General features: G+C 37.6%; 1 protein-coding gene across 6 annotated transcripts in view; it reads left to right on the forward strand.

Annotated features, from left to right (window-relative positions):
* The window catches only part of CARMIL1 (capping protein regulator and myosin 1 linker 1), a 193694-nt gene that overhangs the window by 91076 nt on the left and 83793 nt on the right, over positions 1-18825 (forward strand). For all 6 annotated transcript variants that reach the window (XM_027643918.1, XM_027643919.1, XM_027643922.1 and 3 more), the window contains exons 9-12: positions 3237-3312; positions 5965-6053; positions 11296-11390; positions 15678-15764. In XM_027643918.1, coding sequence (XP_027499719.1) covers positions 3237-3312; positions 5965-6053; positions 11296-11390; positions 15678-15764 — 347 coding nt within the window. The remainder of the gene's footprint in view (positions 1-3236; positions 3313-5964; positions 6054-11295; positions 11391-15677; positions 15765-18825) is intronic.

Raw genomic sequence — 18825 nt, forward strand, 5'->3', positions numbered from 1 at the left:
TTGTCTACGTCCAAAGATTCAAAACTATTCTCAAATGATTTACATACTGTGGAATCCATCTTGTGATGAGAATTTCTGCATATTGTGGACTAAACTGAGGAATGTTTTGAATTGAAATTTCAAGAAAACGTACATTTTTAGAAAGCCAAAACCTTATTTATTCACTAAAAGTACAAATTAGGAATTGAAATCCCAGTCAAATCAAGAACGTGTGGAAGCATTTTACAATATATTTAGGACAGTGAAAATACTACAAATTTACAGTATGCTATTATGCTTTGGATTTTGAGAGACTGTTGTATGTCTTGTTCACCTAATTTTTGGGATTGCCAAACCTATATACTTTATGTTGTGGAGTAGCTGTGAGGTAAGTTAGGAAGGGTACATCAGTTCTCTAAATCCAGGAGCTATGCATTGCAAAAATAAACATTTTGTGTTTTTCCAAGTAAAACATTTCTGTTAAAGGTCAACATAAAGTGGTATGAATTATAGATGAATTGAAGTTCCCAGAGCATCATAACATGGCTTGCTGCATGGGAACTTGACTTCCGAGGTTTTATCTGAAGTTATGTTATGCTGTGAACCATATAATTGTTTAACAACAAAAAAAGACTCCAAGTGAAAAGGGCATGATTTTCGTCTGTGTAGCATATATTTTAGCTTATTTGGATATTCAAAAAATTGTAAGAAAAATGTGATTGTTTAGATTCTTTTTTATCTTGTGCTGTTTCAATTTCTTGCCATCTTAAATACACTGGGTTCCTGAGGTGTTGAAAAAATGTGAAGGCATTAGATAAGATTGAATGTCGTTGAAGCTTGTGAAGATTTTCTGCATACCAGAAGAACAGAATCTGTTTTCATTTTAAGATGGCACAGATTTATCATTTATAAATATTACTTTATTCTGGATGGTAATTTAATAAACTGATGAATATAAGCAACTCAATGTAACTCAATGAGGGAAAGTTAGGAGAAGGTCCTGCTTTTGGAACTGGTCATTAGCATTCTTTCATACCATATTGCAAAAGAATTCAGGTCATTGTTAATACCACATCTAGAATTTAATAGAATAAAGTGAATAAAGCAGTATGTAATTTGGAAGAGAACAACTTCAATATTTCTTGAAAATGTCATAACTTTCCCACTAACTCTAAGCACCTGTTGTCCTTCACCCATTTCCCTCCCAAGCCAGAGGAGCAAAGGGGAGAAAGGTACAGCCTCAGGCAAGTTCTGTCTGCAGCCACTCTCCTGCCCAGAAGTTACTGAGCTCTTGACAGCCCTCAAGGGGGCTTAGCAGCTCCATGGTAGTGTAAACACTTGCAGACAGTGATCCCTGATCATCATTCCTCTGTTCTTTTGAAGGAACTGGGCTGCTGCTGACAGCTGAAGTACAACTGCCTGTGGTGCCTTCTGCCTCTTTTGTGGGTGATGGTGCACAGCACAAACAGTTCTGCTCCTCCAGTGTGATGGTAGTACCATCAGCCTGTCCAATCTTTGCCCTGTAGCATTTACCCCCAGCTGTGGCTGGCTGGTTACTGCTGGGTGGATAAGCCAAAATTTCACCTGAAATGTTACTCTTACATTCATTCCACTTCAAAGGCAAAGGCACTGGCAAGAGAGACATCAAAGCTACTAATTCTTTACCACCTTACTGATCTCACCAGGGACCCACAGAGGAGGAGCAAACCTCCCTGTGTGAATATTCCATACTCCCGTAGCAAAGTTCCTCCCTGCTCAGCCTAAGGGTTGCCCATACCTCTGGGTTGCGATTTTTTTCTCGCCTTACATTTCACTAGTTAGTGAAACTAACATTGCTTTACATGGAGATCAAGTGTGTATGTGTGTAGGAACAAAAACAACATGGTGGATAGAAATAAACCTATACACTTTACGAAGCTGCCAAGTCTCTCCTGTGCCAGTGGAAACAAATTCACCACAAGACCTGATGTGTGCTGTAACAAGATGGAAAGATAGCGTAGTCCTTGAAGGGCACTACATGCTATTTCCTCTGCAGGAGTGTGAAAACAGTCTATTTACATGAGCTTCTCGGGTGGTGGGCTACAGACTTTTGCTACAAAATGTTGCACCTTCTTACTGTTACCTTAGTGATGGGCTTGTACTTCCAAATCTAGCAACTGCAGTTCCCAATATAGCCTACTGGATGCTGCTTGTCCATGTGATGTTGCCTTGTCTCTTGGCTTTCCTATGTGTTTAACAACCACCTTGATGTGTCTGAATGTTTGTAGAGGAAAACTGAAAGGGAGGAAGAATAAAAAGAAGCTGGGAGAAGGGGTCTGTGTGTTTAGTGCAGACCTGTGCCTACCTACTTATGTCCTGAATGAAGAGCTCAGGGAGAGTTGGGCTAGCTTATAAAAGCCAATACTTTTAAATTGCTCCCTGCAAAGACTGAGGCTTGGATGGCATTGTTTGGCTGGTTAGATAAGTTTATGTATATTACAGCTCCTTATTTAATTACATAAACAAGGGCTTTCTAAGTAGCTGTTAAGCTTCTGTGTAGGTGTATATATGTATTTAATATGTTGCATTAAAATGATCGAAGTGCTGCACTGCTAAATGGTGTGTAGTGCTTGATGAATGACTGTGCTGGGGGGTAGTATATGGGCATGATATTTGTCAACATCTGTTATTGGAGAAACTAAACAGAGGGAGAGCAGATCACGGTAACAGGCTTGGAATGAAGAAAATGGGAATAATTCAGAATTTCATTTGTGAAATCTCTTTTACAATTAAGAAGGGTTTGTGCTGAATGTCACATTATCCTTTTACAGGTCTCCTGCTTCCTGGGGGAATGTAACTATAAGAGATAAGACAAGGAGGTGTTCTCTAGAAACATTCAGTCATGGAATTGTATTAAATCATCAGACTACCAAAAAGCTTTTTAGTGTCATGCTAAATTATAATTAGAGGTGATTAAGAAGCTTAAACACGTCACAGGCTGAAGAAAAAGTTATGCTAAAAGTAGGAATGGCAGTGCAGACAAATTCCTGATTTTAAAATTCGTGATAGAATGGATGTCAGTTGGCCAGTCAAAAATTTCTATTAAAATAAGAGGAACACACACTGCTACTTTTTTAGAATGCAGAGCTTTCTACAATGGGGATGGTAGGCAATTAGCATTGCAAAAGTATGGGCAACGAGATATGGAAAAACTCTTAAGAGATTGTTTCAAATGACAGTCATATGAAATGTGTGTAAAAGTGTTTTTCTTTTTCTAGAGACTTAATACCTATAGTTGCTGCTCTGGAGTATAATCAGTGGTTTACAAAGCTGTCCTCCAAGGATCTGAAATTAGTAAGTAATAAATTTAAACAATATACCTGCTCCTATCAGGCTATGCTGTGTTTTAAAGGATGCTTTTACATTTTTTAAGGTGAAATTTTTTAGGTGAGTACAACTAGACAGTCTTTTGACAATTTTTTCCCCTTAATCATATCAGGAAAATAGAAACTGTTGGATGGTCAATTCATGCCATAGAAACACTGCTGAGAGTCAGGTCTTGTCAAAATTTCAACTAACAAAGTCTGAAAACTTCGTTAGGTGATAACAGTAGCCCATAAAACTATTTCATTGGGCGTTACTGACTCCCACAAACAATATTAGGTGATCAAATAGGAAACTTTAAAACAGTCAGAAGTTTTAGTTGCTTTTTGGAGGTGAAAAGAAAATGCCAGGGTTCTGGGTTTTTTCTTGCATATAAAGCAGGTTTTTTCATTGCCACTTGATGATTTTCTCTCCCAGTTGTCTGAAGCTAAGTCTATGTAGTAATAAGTATGTAGTGATGTGTTGCACTGATATTTTTCCATATCAGTTTTCTTTCTTAAAGGCAAAAGGGGGACTAATCTAAACAAGTTGGACTACTGAAGAAAGGGCCAAGAAAATCAGTAATTAGGTGACATTTTAAATATATCTAAATACCCTGTTCCTTCTGAACTTGAAAGTTTATAGTCACAGGTGGAGTTAGTGGTTTGCTTGAGAAATTGCCTTCATTGCTTGCATCCAGAACGTTTTCTCTAAAAATGGAGGTCAAGCCTCATCTTGTTTAAATTGATGCAATTTTATTGCTCTGAAAAGCTCTCTTTATATTCCTGAGCTATCATTTTCCATGAAAATTCAATAGAAAGTAGCTTATGTGATTCTTGGCAGAACAGTAAGCAAAAAACTTTTCTTTCTTGCTGGGACACCTTACCCAAAGTTATGCACAGAATGAAACTGGTGGTATTTTTAGTACTGTTGCAGTTTGCTGTTAAAATCAGCATTGTTAAAAAATACAATGCAATTAATCAGTTTCTGCTTCAATGAAATGAGATAGTTTGTTTAGTTAGAAGACTGGGTGGTGTAGTTTGCTTAGAACAAAAACTGACCCTATACCGGCCCTATTATCTATCTCAGATATATCTATGTGAATGTTTGTTGGTTGGTTGTTTTTTTTTTTCCCAGCAACTCTTCTGTGGAAAAAAAGTAAACTTTATCAATCTTGAAAATGCATCAGTTACTTAAAAAAAAAATCAAAATCTTTTATTTTCGACACATTCGGTTTTCAGTCAAAAATGAGGAAAGTGTAAATTGTTGGACAATGTAAATTCTTGGACTGTAAATCCATGCCATAAGAACACTGCCGAGGGTCAGTATGAGGTCAGACATATCCGGAGGCCATTGAATGCATTGTGCTTCATGAGTCCCACTCTGACATTGTGTTTGATAGACAGTATCCATAGTGTTTTTATAGTACATGCATGAAACTTTCCACTTGCAGTCACACTGTTGTAGAAACACTGTGATAATATTCTGAATTAGTAAAATATGGAAGGTAAAGATAGACTTAGGAAGATGGCTGAGCTGACAGTCTTCATAAAAAAATTGTCCCCTTTACTGTGTAAAGGATTCATAAGATTTTTTGTGTGTGGTAGACTAAGTTTGTTTTGTTTAGGGTATTTTTTGGGAGATTCAATTAGTTTAAAAGTAAAAAAAAAAACCAAACCAGAATACACAACTAGAAAATGTGAGACTGTCATTAGAAACAAAGATGTCCCAGGTATGAATGTCACGTTGTTTATAAAGGCAGATAACAGAATAGTTTCAGCACTTCATGACCATGACTGAAATTCAGCTTTGAATATCACATGAACACTTGTTAGTGTGTGCTGGGAGGGAAGTCAAATCCAGAAGCAAAATAAAAGTTTATAATTAAAGGTGATGAGGTGCAGAGCTCAGTGCATGGCTTTTGAATCATTAAGGTTTCATCTCTCTATTTGAAAGGGTAGAGCAAACAAACTCTTTTGTTGTCATATTTCCTTCATGGTACTTGCAAATATCCATGCACATTCTAGAATCCAACAACAGTAAGATCATGAGATGAGATTTGCTTCTGCAAAGGTTCGAATAATTAATACTGAAATGCACTGGCCCTTAAACACTAGTCCCTGGCAGTCTTTGGAGGATCTATAGCTGGGGTACCTTTGCTCCTGAGGTTTTTGGTTTGCCTTTTTTTTTTTTTTTTTTTTTTTTTGTCTGCCTTTTTTAATCTTTTTTTGTGTTTTGTTTTCATTCCTGGTCGGGCTTTATTCTCCTTTGCACTGGTTGCCACTTTCTTCTGAAGGATTACCATGCCTATGAACAAGATTTCTTTAAAAATTAAATCAGCGTTTCTTCTGAATCACAGGATTTAGGGGTTTTTACCATCATCATAAAAATTCTACCCCTTATGGTTAGGTGGCCTGATTCATTAATTACTTGCTTTTAGTCTGCTTCTTGCTTCTCTGAGTCTTTCCAGAAGTCCTCTGTTGCCACCTGACTCTCTTAGTTGTTTCTGATATTTTTACTTACTATTTATGTATGACAAGAAGATGGTTGTGGCCTGGATCCTGTAATGATGTACACCTTAACTCAATAACTGTCTGTTCTGTGTTTGTGTTCTTTAACACTGTTCTGTCTTTTCTGTGGCAGTCCACTGATGTCTGTGAGCAGATACTGCGAGTGGTGAGTAGGTCCAATCGATTGGAAGAACTGATATTAGAGAATGCCGGGCTTAGAACGTAAGTAATTCCTTTGAAATGTTGCTTTAGTTACTGTTTACTCCCAGTAAAAGGGATGTGTGATGTGTGTTAGCCAGAATAAGCATTAAAAAAGCTTGTACTCAGTGTCTGTCTTGTTCTGAGGAGCCTGTAGTCACAGGCTTTTTATCGGGTTTTCCAAAGGTTTCTCATGTCCAAGAAATCCCTTTAAAGTGATGTTTTTAAGATTCTGTCTGGTGAGTTGGGTTAAGTGGAGCAAAATGATTGAATGAGAGCATAAACCCTAAAACAGTTTCCGCTATTCCTCTCCAAATATGGCTGCTGATAGGAGTATGAACACTTTTTTGTCATTTAAAAAACAATGGTTTAAGTTTTGTTAAAAAAATGCATTGTTCTATCCTGCATAACACATTATTGTTTCATTCTCAAATGAGCTGGTGTTATCTTAGTGTGGATTGTGATCTGCTCAAATATAACAGGACTTCTGCATTAGCAACCTTTTCAAAAAAAGTAGATAATTAAGTTTAATGGCTTGCCATAGGCTTAAAAGAAGATACATAGAAGTAAGCCATACATAAATTGCATATGTTTTAAATACAGTAAGTTGTAGTTACTATGTATTTGCTTCTTTCTCTTTCGCAGGAAATAGAAGCAAAGTTGAAGTTACAAACTAGCACAGTTGGAAGTATTCATAGCTTGTCTTAGTGTTAGGGTAGTGTCCAAGAAAATGTAGACAAGATTAAGTCTAGAACTAATGAATCTTTATGTTAGTAAAAAAAGAGGAAAGATGGGAGAAGCAGTACACTATATTGAATTACAAATAAAGGGAAACAAGCACAGGAAATATATTTGGCGTGCCTTACACTGTCTCCTCTTCCATTGTTTGGGTTTTTTTCTCCTTTCTAAAATGGACTTTGCACTGAAATACCTTTACAAGAAAATTGTCTACGTGACATGGAAATCTGAGGTCGAGTTTGGAATTGCACCCAAACTTTCTGATCAATAGTGCGCTACCTTTAATAGCTGTAATTCAGACATAAGCCCGTGATTTTAATCTTGTTTTTCTTTCAATATGTGCCACAAAATCCGGTGATAATCATTAATGTTAAAGGATACATTGAATACCTTTACATGTTGCCTACCAGAACTTTTCACTGTTGGATTAACTGATTTCAGTTTTAACAGGACTTGACAGATAATAAATGTGTGACTTTGGTTTTCATGTCTCCATCTACATGCAGAGTGTTTGGCATTGTGCCTTGTGTATCTGTTCTGATCAACATTGTCTGTGTTTGTCAAGGATGCATTTGTCGGTTTTGCCATTTGTCATATCTGCTTGCTGGAAGGAGATCCTGTTGTTACTGGGCATCTTCCTTCACATAGTTTACAGACCAATCATTTTTAATGAGCTGTGACAGAATGCCAAACCAGGGTTAAGAAAGAGCTACCAAGAATAATGCTGTAAGAAATAACCCGAGCAGCTGCAAGAGCAAATTTCTTCCTGCAGCAGAGTCAGTTTAAGATGATTCCATTCTTTTCTACCTCCAGCCACTCATTTCTGTGATTTGGTTTGGGCCACAGCCTCATAAACACTTGTCATCCTCTCAAGTGATGAGACAGCAAACTATTGTGCAGTAGCAGTAATAAGGACTTGGGACTAGGGAAGTGTGAACTTCCTGTTGGGGAAAACAGGATGTCAAGTGAAAGCCCCTGTTTGATAAGATTTGTGCCAGTTTAGATGCTCTCAGAAATTTTATCCCCATTGCTATTTCTTTAACCAGATATAGAGGGTGCAGTTTAGATTACATTGGAAGGTTTCAATGAATATAGTAAACACTAATGTTTTGGTAAGTGTTTTAACTGAGATAAGTGATGTCCAGATTTCAGGGAGAAGAGGATCATTCAGGATGACGCGAACAAATGAGCTTAAAAAGAGAGTTATATCTGTGAGGTATTTTAGAGAAATGGAACAATATGCGATAACCATAATCCCCTGTACTCAGCACTAGTGAGGCCACACCTCGAGTACTCTGTCCAGTTCTGGGCCTCTCATTTCAGGAAGGTCATTGAGGTGCTGGAGCAGGTCCAGAGAAGAGCAACAAGGCTGGTGAAGGGACTCGAACACAAGTCCTATGAGGAGAGGCTGAGGGAGCTGGGGTTATTCAACCTGGAGAAGAGGAGGCTCGGGGGAGACCTCATCACCCTCTACAACTACCTGAAAGGAGGTTGTAGCCAGGTGGGGGTCGGTCTCTACTCCCAGGCAACTATCAGTAAGACAAGAGGACATGGTGTTAAGCTCTGCCCAGGGAGGTTTAGGTTGGATATTAGGAAGAAATTCTTTACAGAGAGGGTAATCAGCCATTGGAATGGGCTGCCCAGGGAAGTGGTGGATTCTCCGTCCCTGGAGGTTTTTAAGATGAGACTGGATGTGGCACTTAGTGCCATGGTCTAGTAATCATAGTGGTAGTGGATCAAGGGTTGGACTTGATGATCTCAGAGGTCCTTTCCAACCCAGCTGATTCTATGATTCTATGAACCAGAATATTCATTTCCATGAAACTGCAAGACAGACTTTTCAGTCTGCAAAGGCCTGTTTGCAGGAGCTGGCATAAGCAATCTATTCCTTACGTTTACATACTCTCTGAAAGCTGGCAGGCAGAATGTCCCTACCTCCTTTCACACCGTCCTCTGCAGCCCTTTTCCAAAAAGGGTGGCCAGCTACGACATGGGTAACAACAGAGATGCCTGTTGCTGGTACCCAAAGGGCCTTTGACAGTGATGTTGAGTCTTATCTTCCGCTTCTTGATAGACCCTGAATGTCCTTAGACCTAACAGTGTTCTTTCCTCCCACACATGTCCTCTTTTTTCTGTTGCAGGGATGTTGTCTAGACAGATCTCAAGGAATTGTTTTGTTTGTCTGAGATTTCCAGATTGGTAGTGTTCTTACCCTTGATGAAATATCCTTCCTCTGCCATATGTATAGTTAAACTGAATCTTTTTAGAGCTTTACCTTCAAGCCTGAATGTGCTCATTTCAAGCAAGCATGGCTGTGCAATACGTACAAAGCAAGTTTGTTGCTTTATAGAAAGTTTCAGAGTTACATTGCATACTCTGTTCATGAAGTGTGCAGCCAAAAGAAATAATAAATTTTATGACTTGAAATGAGGAGTGGACAAAGGAGGGGAAGGGATGTTCCCCAGTAAGCAGAGCCCCGGTGCCTCCATTTATGGTAGAGGTTGCAACAGGGAGTGGGGAAGTTGTATTAATTTTTTCCAGAATGAGCCTTGGAGCCCCATTAGTCAAATGGTGATAAACTAGTGCTTTCTGGTGGCAGTTGGTTTACTGTGCCTTTCCTAAGTAGTTCACACACACTCCAGTTGTTCAAAAAGTTCTGATAATCCTGTCTGTATTGGTGGCAAAAGCTGGAGCAGAGTTTGTAAACAAGACTGAAGGTAGGGACAGAGTTCTGTAATGACAAGAATCTGTTAGGGTTAAAGGAAGAGGAGAAAACTCCTCAGGAAGAAAGGAGCGTTTGTTGGTTTTTTTAACTCAAAATCTCATTTTTCTTGGCTGAACATAAGGAGTTTGATTCAGTTGCCTAAGCACAGGCATCTAGCGCCATTTGAAATGCTGGAGGATTTCCACAGAGTGTTGGCAAGTGTAACTGAGGACCTACAGGAGACATGTAGTTTTCTGCAGCAGCAGGTGATAGTAAAGCAGGAGACCCTGAGGCCTGTCAGGTGGCAGAGTTTCAAGCCCAGAATGTCTTTTTGTATTCACATGCTCCTTGCATTTTAGGAAAAGAATATGCTTTTCCTAAAGGCAACCGATCATTATGCATCTGCAGTGCTGGAGCAGTTCTAGCTCCAGATGTCTTGTTTAAGGACATGGTGTTTCAAAGGGAAACTAAACTTGCCTGGAACATTTCTGTACTCCAGTACACTTGGCAACCACAGATAACTAAAAGCTGTTGAGGCTATTGCTGTTCAGTCTCCACTGTTTTCCGGATACCAGAAGAGGATGCTACCTCCACTGTGGTTCTCAGCACAGAGATTCATCTACTAGTCTGATGGTAGGCAGGATCTGCCCTGAGGAAAGAGGGCAGTGTTGTTTAGCACTCTGGTAGCTCTCCACTACTGGGCTACAGAAAGGAAGATGAGGTACTTCAAGGCAGAGAGAGAGAGGGAAGCTCAAGGCATATTTTTGATTTCTACTTTGGTGTCTAACTTAGGTGAAGTAAAAATACTGAAATCACAGTCTCAGTTTATCACAAGCACACAATAGGTCTAGTCCCTTATTACATGATAGCTTCCCAGTAGGTGTGAGAACAGGTTTGAGGACTTGGCTTAGAGCTGATAAGACAACACCCTTCTGATTTAATGCAAGGAATGTGTCTCCACCAGGGTCTGACAGTGTGGTCATGCAGGAAAACCCAAACTAGCTTTGAACTTACTGCTGTGGGTGGTGGTAGTCCAGCTGCAGCAAAAAGCTTTCAAACAGGGCCTCTCAAGTGAATTTGGAATAGAGGTCACGCTGCTACAGCTACCTACCATGGTTGGTTAAGATTACTTTAAAGCTGTCTATGCTACCAGGCCTGGCTGTTGTGGGCACTATAGAACTGATATACTGTCATCTCTCTCAGGATCCATTCCTGGGACTGTGGTCAACCAGTTATGTACTTTGATGCTTCTCACTGTAAAAAGAAGTAAGCGAAGACAGGTTCATCAATGTGCTGGTGTTCTTTTGTTCTTTGAGAGAGCTATTCCTGCTGTTTTATAAGGCTAGAAATACTCCTGGTTTTTTGACCCTCTGGATATGCTGCAAAGCTCATCAGTTTGAGTGTCTCTGCACTGTTGGTAGAGAGCTGCTTCAAGTGAGGGGGTTGGCTTGTGAGTGAAGGAGGTAATGGTATGCAAGTTAGTGTATACGTGCCACTCATGTGGCACTGAGGAGATGGAAGATATGCTCAAGTTATTCTGTGCAACTCCTATTTTTATACCTTCAGATCTCTGTCAAAAACATTTTGGGCTTTGCTTGAGTGCTCTTCTGTCTCTTAGGTCACAAAATAAATAATGAAGTAACCTTCTGTGAAAGATAGCAAATTAGCCAAATAAGCATTGTTTAAAACTGTGAGGAATCACTTAGTGCTCTGCAGTGCTAGCCACTTGTGGCTAGTAATCCCTTGAAACTTTTAAACCTTTGAATGTGCTGTTGATAGAGGAGATAACCAGATTCCTTCTCCTTCTCTTTTCTTTTCTTGCAGAGATTTTGCACAGAAACTAGCCAGTGCCCTAGCCCATAATCCCAACTCAGGACTCCACACGATCAACCTTGCTAGCAATCCACTTGAAGATAGAGGTATTGTAACATTATGTTTTTCTCTTTCTACAAAGGTAATAGGAGGATTATTGCTGCTCTATTCAGCTTTGCCTGAATAATGGGGTATTGTTCTGTGCGTAATGCTACTGTAAATATCTGTTTTTCACAAATGACTGGGAATCACTATTGGTTTTGATTTATACATATCCATTAGTGTGTTGATAAATATTTAAATGTCTTAAACCAATTCTGGATTTTATTAGATTTCATTACATTTTCATATAGATTTCTTTTAAAGGAAGATAGAACACAATGACTGTTTAGGAACAGAATGAAAAAAGAAAAGTGCTGTGCATTTTTAAAGGCAGTGTAATCAGTTGAAAGATGAAGCACAAGGCAACTTCGTTACTTGGATTATATTTTCCTGATGGTTTTGTGTTTTTATTTCAGCCATAATTTTGTGTTTATTTTCAATATGGAAACTATTCCTTTCCTTCATCTGGTTGCTAACCTGTCCTGTTGCAAGCTTTTGGTGATGTTCAATAATACTGGCATAACTGGCATTCTCATGTAGCAAAGTGTTGTTAACTCCACAAGATGGAAAATCAAGTTTAACAGCTCAACTTTTCTCAGACCAGGCACTGCTAGGCATGATTTCAGTACATATCAAGTCATTCCCCTCCTTTGTCTATTCTCTTTTCACCCAAGAGGCATTTATTTTTAAAATAAGGTTACATTCTTTCAGTCTGGAGCTGACCCTTCAGCACTGCCCATGTGAGATTTTCATTTGCTTCACTTGATGCATTCCAAGCACACAGTGTTCTGGGATTAGACTATCTTGCGCTCCTGTAAGGCTAGAAGAAAAATAAGAATTCTGCTCAGTGAACCTTTTCTTGTTTTAGTTATTTTGGTTTGGGGAAGTTTTCCATTCTCTTTGCTTTCATGATTCAAAATGGAAAAGCAGTTCATTTTGAGTACAACCTGATGGACTTGGAATGTTGTTAACACAGAATTTGGAAGGTGTCTCTCCTTTCTTGCTGGTTCAGTGAGGAAGAAAAGTAGATTATTTTTTTTTTTTCCCTTTCCTCTTCTGTATCTCTTTTCTTTCTGACATCTTGTAAGACAACAAGTATGACAATAGTTTTGTTTTTAACCTATTCTGAGTACTTTTTTTATTTGAAATTATTCATATGAATTACTTTAACTCCTCTTGCCTGCTGATTACTGCTTGTCCTCGTTAAGAATCCATATCACATGAAAACCAGTGCTTTGCTGAAGAATGTTATTATTACAATGTGCTGTAGGCCTTACTACATTCTACAAAAATTTCTGTAGTAAGCTGAAAAAAAGACTGATACATTGTTGATTCTGCTTTTGAAGAAGTGTAACTAGATTGTGTTATTTCGAAGGTTTTTTTCAAAGGAACTCATTTTTATCTTGAAAGCAAAACAATTGACTGAACCCTGACTAGATACTCTACAATGCAGGTGATTTTTTTTCCTTTTTTTAAAACATACCTACAGGTGTGCTTTCTTTGCAACAAACCTGTAGATTCAAACCATTCAGTATCCACATAGAAGATACAAATGAAATGCAGAAGCTATAACTTGGAGAAATTAGCAGGGTTCTTTCATTTTCTCATCATCTCCTATCAAATATACAATTAAGATTTGACCTTTTTCTTAGAGAATTAAAACACTTAAAGAGGAGTTAATGATAATTGCAATGTGCAAATATCGCAACTTTTCAATTTATAAAAAAATGTAAATGTACTGTGATCTGATATTCACTGAGTATAAGGTAGATTTGACTTTTATTAAACTGGTGTAGCAGCAAGGCTTTCACAAATAAAAGCTGGCATAGTGGAGATTCATATAAACATACGAATTTCAGAAAATACCTTTTGAAAAATCACCTGCAGGAACTGCAAATTCAAACAGATTATTTTGCTGTTATAAGGGAAATAACACAAAGTTGTATGTTTTCTTGAGAAGAACATATTGTACATTCTTTGAACAAAAACGTATCCTAAGCTATTATATATTGTTCAGTACCAATAAGTAAAGGCATTCCATTATATTAATACAACTGTCTGTATTCTGATACCATGGGAAGTGTGTTAGTTCTAACTAAGGCATAGGGTCTGGCTTCAATTCAAATCCAAAGCAGTGTTTATATGCAGTGATTTTTACTGAAACCAGTCTCTTAACTTGTGCTTGGCTTTCCTCTGTGGTACTGTCAATATTTTTGAGAATAATGCCAGTAAAGTTTATTATCAATCTTGTCTTTAAAAGTGTAGCCATGCTAAAGTGAAGGGAGTTTTACTTTTGGCTCTACTATAATCTGAATTTAATCTCATATTTTGTTAAAAATAATGCGAAACAAACATTCTCAAGCCTAGAATTACTCAAATTTGAAACTGTGCGCCTGGATGCAGTTAACTGTACTTCTGCTGTTAGAACTCTCATCTCTATTACAACATTAGCAGAAATGGGTGGCTAAAGTGCATTCAAGGGCCTAAGTGACCAGAAGCACTTTTTCTTTTCTGGAACTGATTCCTGTATCTTGTCACTGGGCGGATCCTTAACTCCCAGTGCTAGTAAGATTTTAAAATTGTTCAGCTTGGCTAGAACGATAACTAATCTGCAGATTGTGAGCTAAATACGAAGATGGAGAGGTAAAATTATTTGCTGCATGTCTTACTCAGAATGCCAAACAGCAAAAATTACATTTGTGATATCCTTGTACTTATTTTTTTCTTCTTTTGCCAGCGTAACTCTAACTTGATTTTGAAAGTATATATTGTGACTAAACCAACCTAACACATGTGGACAGTCAGCTACAGAATATAAATTCTGAGGTCAACGTGAGATAAATTGAGCCTCCTGCTTGAGTAGATAAAAACTTATTTTTTTATAAGAGAGCTATGAAAGAAAATCCTATTAATATGATTTGATTAATTCCTGCTGAAAACTGAAGACATTTGGCTACCATTGTGCTTTACAACAAATGATGCCAAGGTATCATGGGTCTAAAATTTTGGCAATATAAATGAAAAACTGTATGTTGTCTTGAGCTACATGGGTGTTGCACCTACCATCAGCATACAGAACATGCTTTTACAGAAAGCATTTAAAAAACCCCAACAAACCTACTGCAGTATCTGCAAGATATCTCTATCTTTCATTCTGAATGGTAAGTAAAACATAATAAAAACAGAGTAAACACACACACACACACATATATATATATATATAAATATACACACACACACACATATATATATATGTGACCTGCTAGCAGACTGTTTCATGTCTGGATATGTAGAGAAGGGTGTCAGCTTTTTTATTTACTGTGTTTTGAATCAAGTAAAAGGCTTTACCCCCTTTCTTTTTGCCCTTTTCTCAAGTAAGTTGCTGTAGAGGACTGTATTTCACACCTCAGGTCAAGCCTTGAGTTTCTATGTTAATGTTTTCTTCTAATAAATATTGCATGGATTGGTTAAACTATTATTTAGAATGTACCCTCTGAATCAAATTTCAATCCTTTGCTTAAATGGGGGATTCAATTTATGGAGTGGGGAACTGGGATACACTGAGTAAAGGCTTTAATGAAAAGTACTTTTGTTTTAGGTTTTTCTTTTGTTGGATTAGTGCTGAGGTAGTCCAGTCTAAGTCAGCATCTTAATAGGTTTTTTCTGTTTAGAATTGCAAGCAGTTGTAGCATTACCAGCCAGGACACAGGCTTGGAAACCTGTAGGCTACTGTAAGGGAGATAAGTCGCCATTACAACTTGGTGGAAGTTTCAGGCTTCTAGAGTTTACCTCAGAAAAAGAGAGCAGTGTTAGCTTATGTGGGTGTCTTTCTTGCCTTGGTAGCCCCTCCTTTTAAAAGAAAATAAAAATAATTTGAAGTTTCATGTAAAGTACCACTGTTGGGTTTTATTTTGTGGTTGAATTTTTAGATTTATGTGGTTTTTTCTGAACCATTAAGCTTCCAGATTTTCCAAGTGCTCACTATTTGATGTGTAAAGCTTCCCTTTGACTCCTTCTCAAAAGTAGGTGTGTATTATATAGTTTTTAAACTAACTAAGGAGGTTTACTGATCATTAACAGCAAAACACTCTATGTGAGCAAAGAAGGGATCTTGATTACATCAGTCATTTCAAAGGTTTATGGTCATAAAAACACAGGACCCTCCTGCACAGTAAGTGCAGTTCCTTGCTGTTGTTTTCACCAGTGCAGTTTGCCCCTTCTGTGATTTGCTTGGAAAACATGAGATCACACAGTTAACCTGAAAATATCTTTTGTCTTTGCTCCCCCAACAGGTGTGTCATCTTTGAGCATCCAGTTCGCCAAACTTCCAAAGGGACTGAAGCATTTAAATTTATCTAAAACCTCCTTGTCACCTAAAGGTATGTTTTATAACTATACCTCTTTTTCTCTTCTAAAACTTGCAGACTTACATACTTTTTCCTGCCAGATTATAAACTAATTAATTCTGTAAATTATTTACATGTATTTTCTCAACAGCACAGCTGCTTTTTTGCAGTCTGGGGTTGCTGAACTGTGGGCTGGGTTCCATATCCCCTTCAGCACTTTGATAAACTCTTAGTGACTTCTATAAGTGTTGGGCTTGAACCTGTATTGTAAAGAAAGACTGAAATTAGAATTGGCATAAACTATATGTTTCATATATGCTTCCAAAAAATGACTGAAACAAAAATGTTTTGCACACAGTTATTTTATGAAACTAAGCATTTTGACAGTAGCTGTTAAGTGGCTTTCTCTGACTAAAGACTTACTTGTTTTATAATTTACAAATTTCTGATTTGATATTACAATTGAAATATATGTATATTTTAAAAGCAATAACAGTACTAGAACACAAGTCAGAATTTTTCAGGATTTTCTGCATTTCTGTTTTACAAGTAGTAGAAGCAGTGACCTCTCAAACAGACTTCACAAACCCAGGGTCTCCTATATAGACAGTGAATGTTAAAAATAGAAAAAACATACTGACATAATTGTTGCTTTTTTGTAGATGTTGATGACCTGGAAAAGATGAGTGAGTTACGGTGTCTAATTAATGAAGGACATTAGTTGATAGCAGATAAAAACCATGCCTTTTTATCCTCTTAATTATTGCTCTGTAAAGTGCAGATTCTGTGTTCTCAGCTTCAAGGATTGACCTGGAGGAATATGGGTAGGGTAAAGGACTTTTGTTGTTTTAATATGAGTGCCTATAGCTCTTGTTATGCTTAGGTAAATAGTAAACCCTAAGCTGAATTTAGTCAATCATGATTTTCACTAAAAAGACTTCATTAAACTCTGGGGTTGTTGTTTTCCACTGTTAACTCAATTTTTGGTGACAAGCAGTTGCTTAAGAATCTTGACTAACCATACATATACTCTTGAAATGAGATATTTGTGAATTTGACAGAAATTCATGCACTTCAATATGTTTCTTCATCCTGTGCTTTTCTTCACGTGATCCGATGCCTTGTGACAGTTGAGTCAAGGGAGCACTCTAGCTATACTTCTATCTTTGTAAAGAATAAATGCCAGCTTGATGAAGTTTATCCACACGTCCCTGTCAGTGAAGGTGAATTCTGAGGTTATGGAAAGAATTTGGAAGGTTTTTAACAGGCTTTTTAAAGATGATCTTTAAGCAAAAGCTGAAAATATTTTCCAGTATAATACTGATGTCACATGAATGACCTCCAGAGAGTAACATCTCAACATGAATGTTGTCCTATGGCAGCTCCTCAGTATTCCTCAAAAAAGTCTATGTGATATTTTAAATTGAGAGTTCTTACAACCCTTGGGACCTGAAGCAACTCAGGTTGTCTGCAAAGCTGTCTTAGTCAGATTTTCTTTAATTTAGGAAGACAGTACTGATTTTGTTTTAACTTGTGAGGCTATTTTTGAACTTGTAATACTTTCGGTGGGGAAAGTCTAATGGAAACCTTGGATTCAATAGACTTCAAAGTGCATGGATTTTTTTTCCCTCCCAGCCTTTCTTTTTGTTTTCATTTTTTTTATTTTGAACTTTTCAGAAATTCTGTACAAACCCTCGCTGGTTTTGACCTTATTTTAAAAGTGCTTTCTATTTGAGATAAGTTTCTAAGATTGACAAGTGAAGTTCAGGTGGTAACTTCCCAGCTGATCTTTCTTCAAATATTGTATCTCAAAGTTCCTGAGAGCTATTAACACTGGGAGCCTCCTGAGAGTGGTAAAAGAGCATAAAAGATTGTCTGCAAATGAAAGTGAGATTACTGTTAGAGTATAGCATGAGGTAGGGTGAAGTTCAAACATAAATTTATTGATTTGAAGATTCTAGTTAAATGGAAAATTCTAGTGTACTCATTCAAAAATAGGGCTTACTTTTCTGAGCCCAAGCCAGGGGCTAATTAAAAAAATCCCTCATTCTCACTGTTTGCCTTCACTGATGTGGCTGATTTTGAGCAGTTGGCCTTTTTTAAGCACGAAACAGACAGCAACATTAAGAATTGTTTGATAGCTCTTCTCCTCCAAACTCGGACACTACTGCTGAATTCCCATGTTCTTGATAGTACGTGCTGAATTGCTGATGGCTTAACCATGGCTGTAACCCCAGCCAACAGCTAAGTACTGTCCTGCAAACAGGACAAAATTGCATTTGCTTATAAATGTTGATGAGAAAACTCACTAAAGTGAATTCAGAGCTCTAAGCTCTAGTGGTTAAATAGAGCTTTTAGTTCTTTTGAAGTTTCAAAAAGTATCAGTTTGCAATTTACCTTTAGCAATAGGGTGTAGATTCAACAACACAATGTGAACATAAAAGAAAAATGACGTTGAGCAGAAAAGATTTAAGATTTGACAAAGGTGTTCCTGTGCTTTGATTCCTTTCAGTATCAAAAGCCTCCTGAAACCAGGAGCCATACTGCTAACATGGGAGACTTTCTAAATATTTGAAAGCTTGGAAAACTAAGGCGCTGACAGAGGTATTTTGGTCTCTAGTAGCTTCCTAGCTGCTTCCTCCACATCCTCACTGATAATCATGTTTCATAATAGTTTTTAATTGAAGACTGGAAATGTTCCATCCATTGAATGCCAGTCCACTTTCACTGACCAGTAGCTTTGAGAAATGGCTGAATAATGTGTAGTAGATCACCTACCTGCTTTATAGCTTTGGCTGGGCACTTGCAAAAAAACTACTGCATCAACTAAAGGGCACAGTGATGCTTAGCATGTAAGAAACACAGGCATGTAGTGCTTGAAAGGCAGCAATAGCTATCTAAATAAACTGAGAACTTGATAAGCTGCAGAGCCCTCAGATGAATGTTAGGTGAAAGTTAGATTTGAAGAAGTCAGAAATAGCCATGTCCTAATTTATATTTGGAAAAGCTGAAAAATTTCCGTGGAAGGAAGCTCTGACTGGTTTATTCCCAATGTCAGCTTTTTAATTTTAATGTGAAAAATGTGTCTGTCTGA

This window comes from Corapipo altera, unplaced genomic scaffold (assembly GCF_003945725.1).
Source record: "Corapipo altera isolate COAL_440 unplaced genomic scaffold, ASM394572v1 24b, whole genome shotgun sequence".
NCBI lineage: Eukaryota > Metazoa > Chordata > Aves > Passeriformes > Pipridae > Corapipo > Corapipo altera.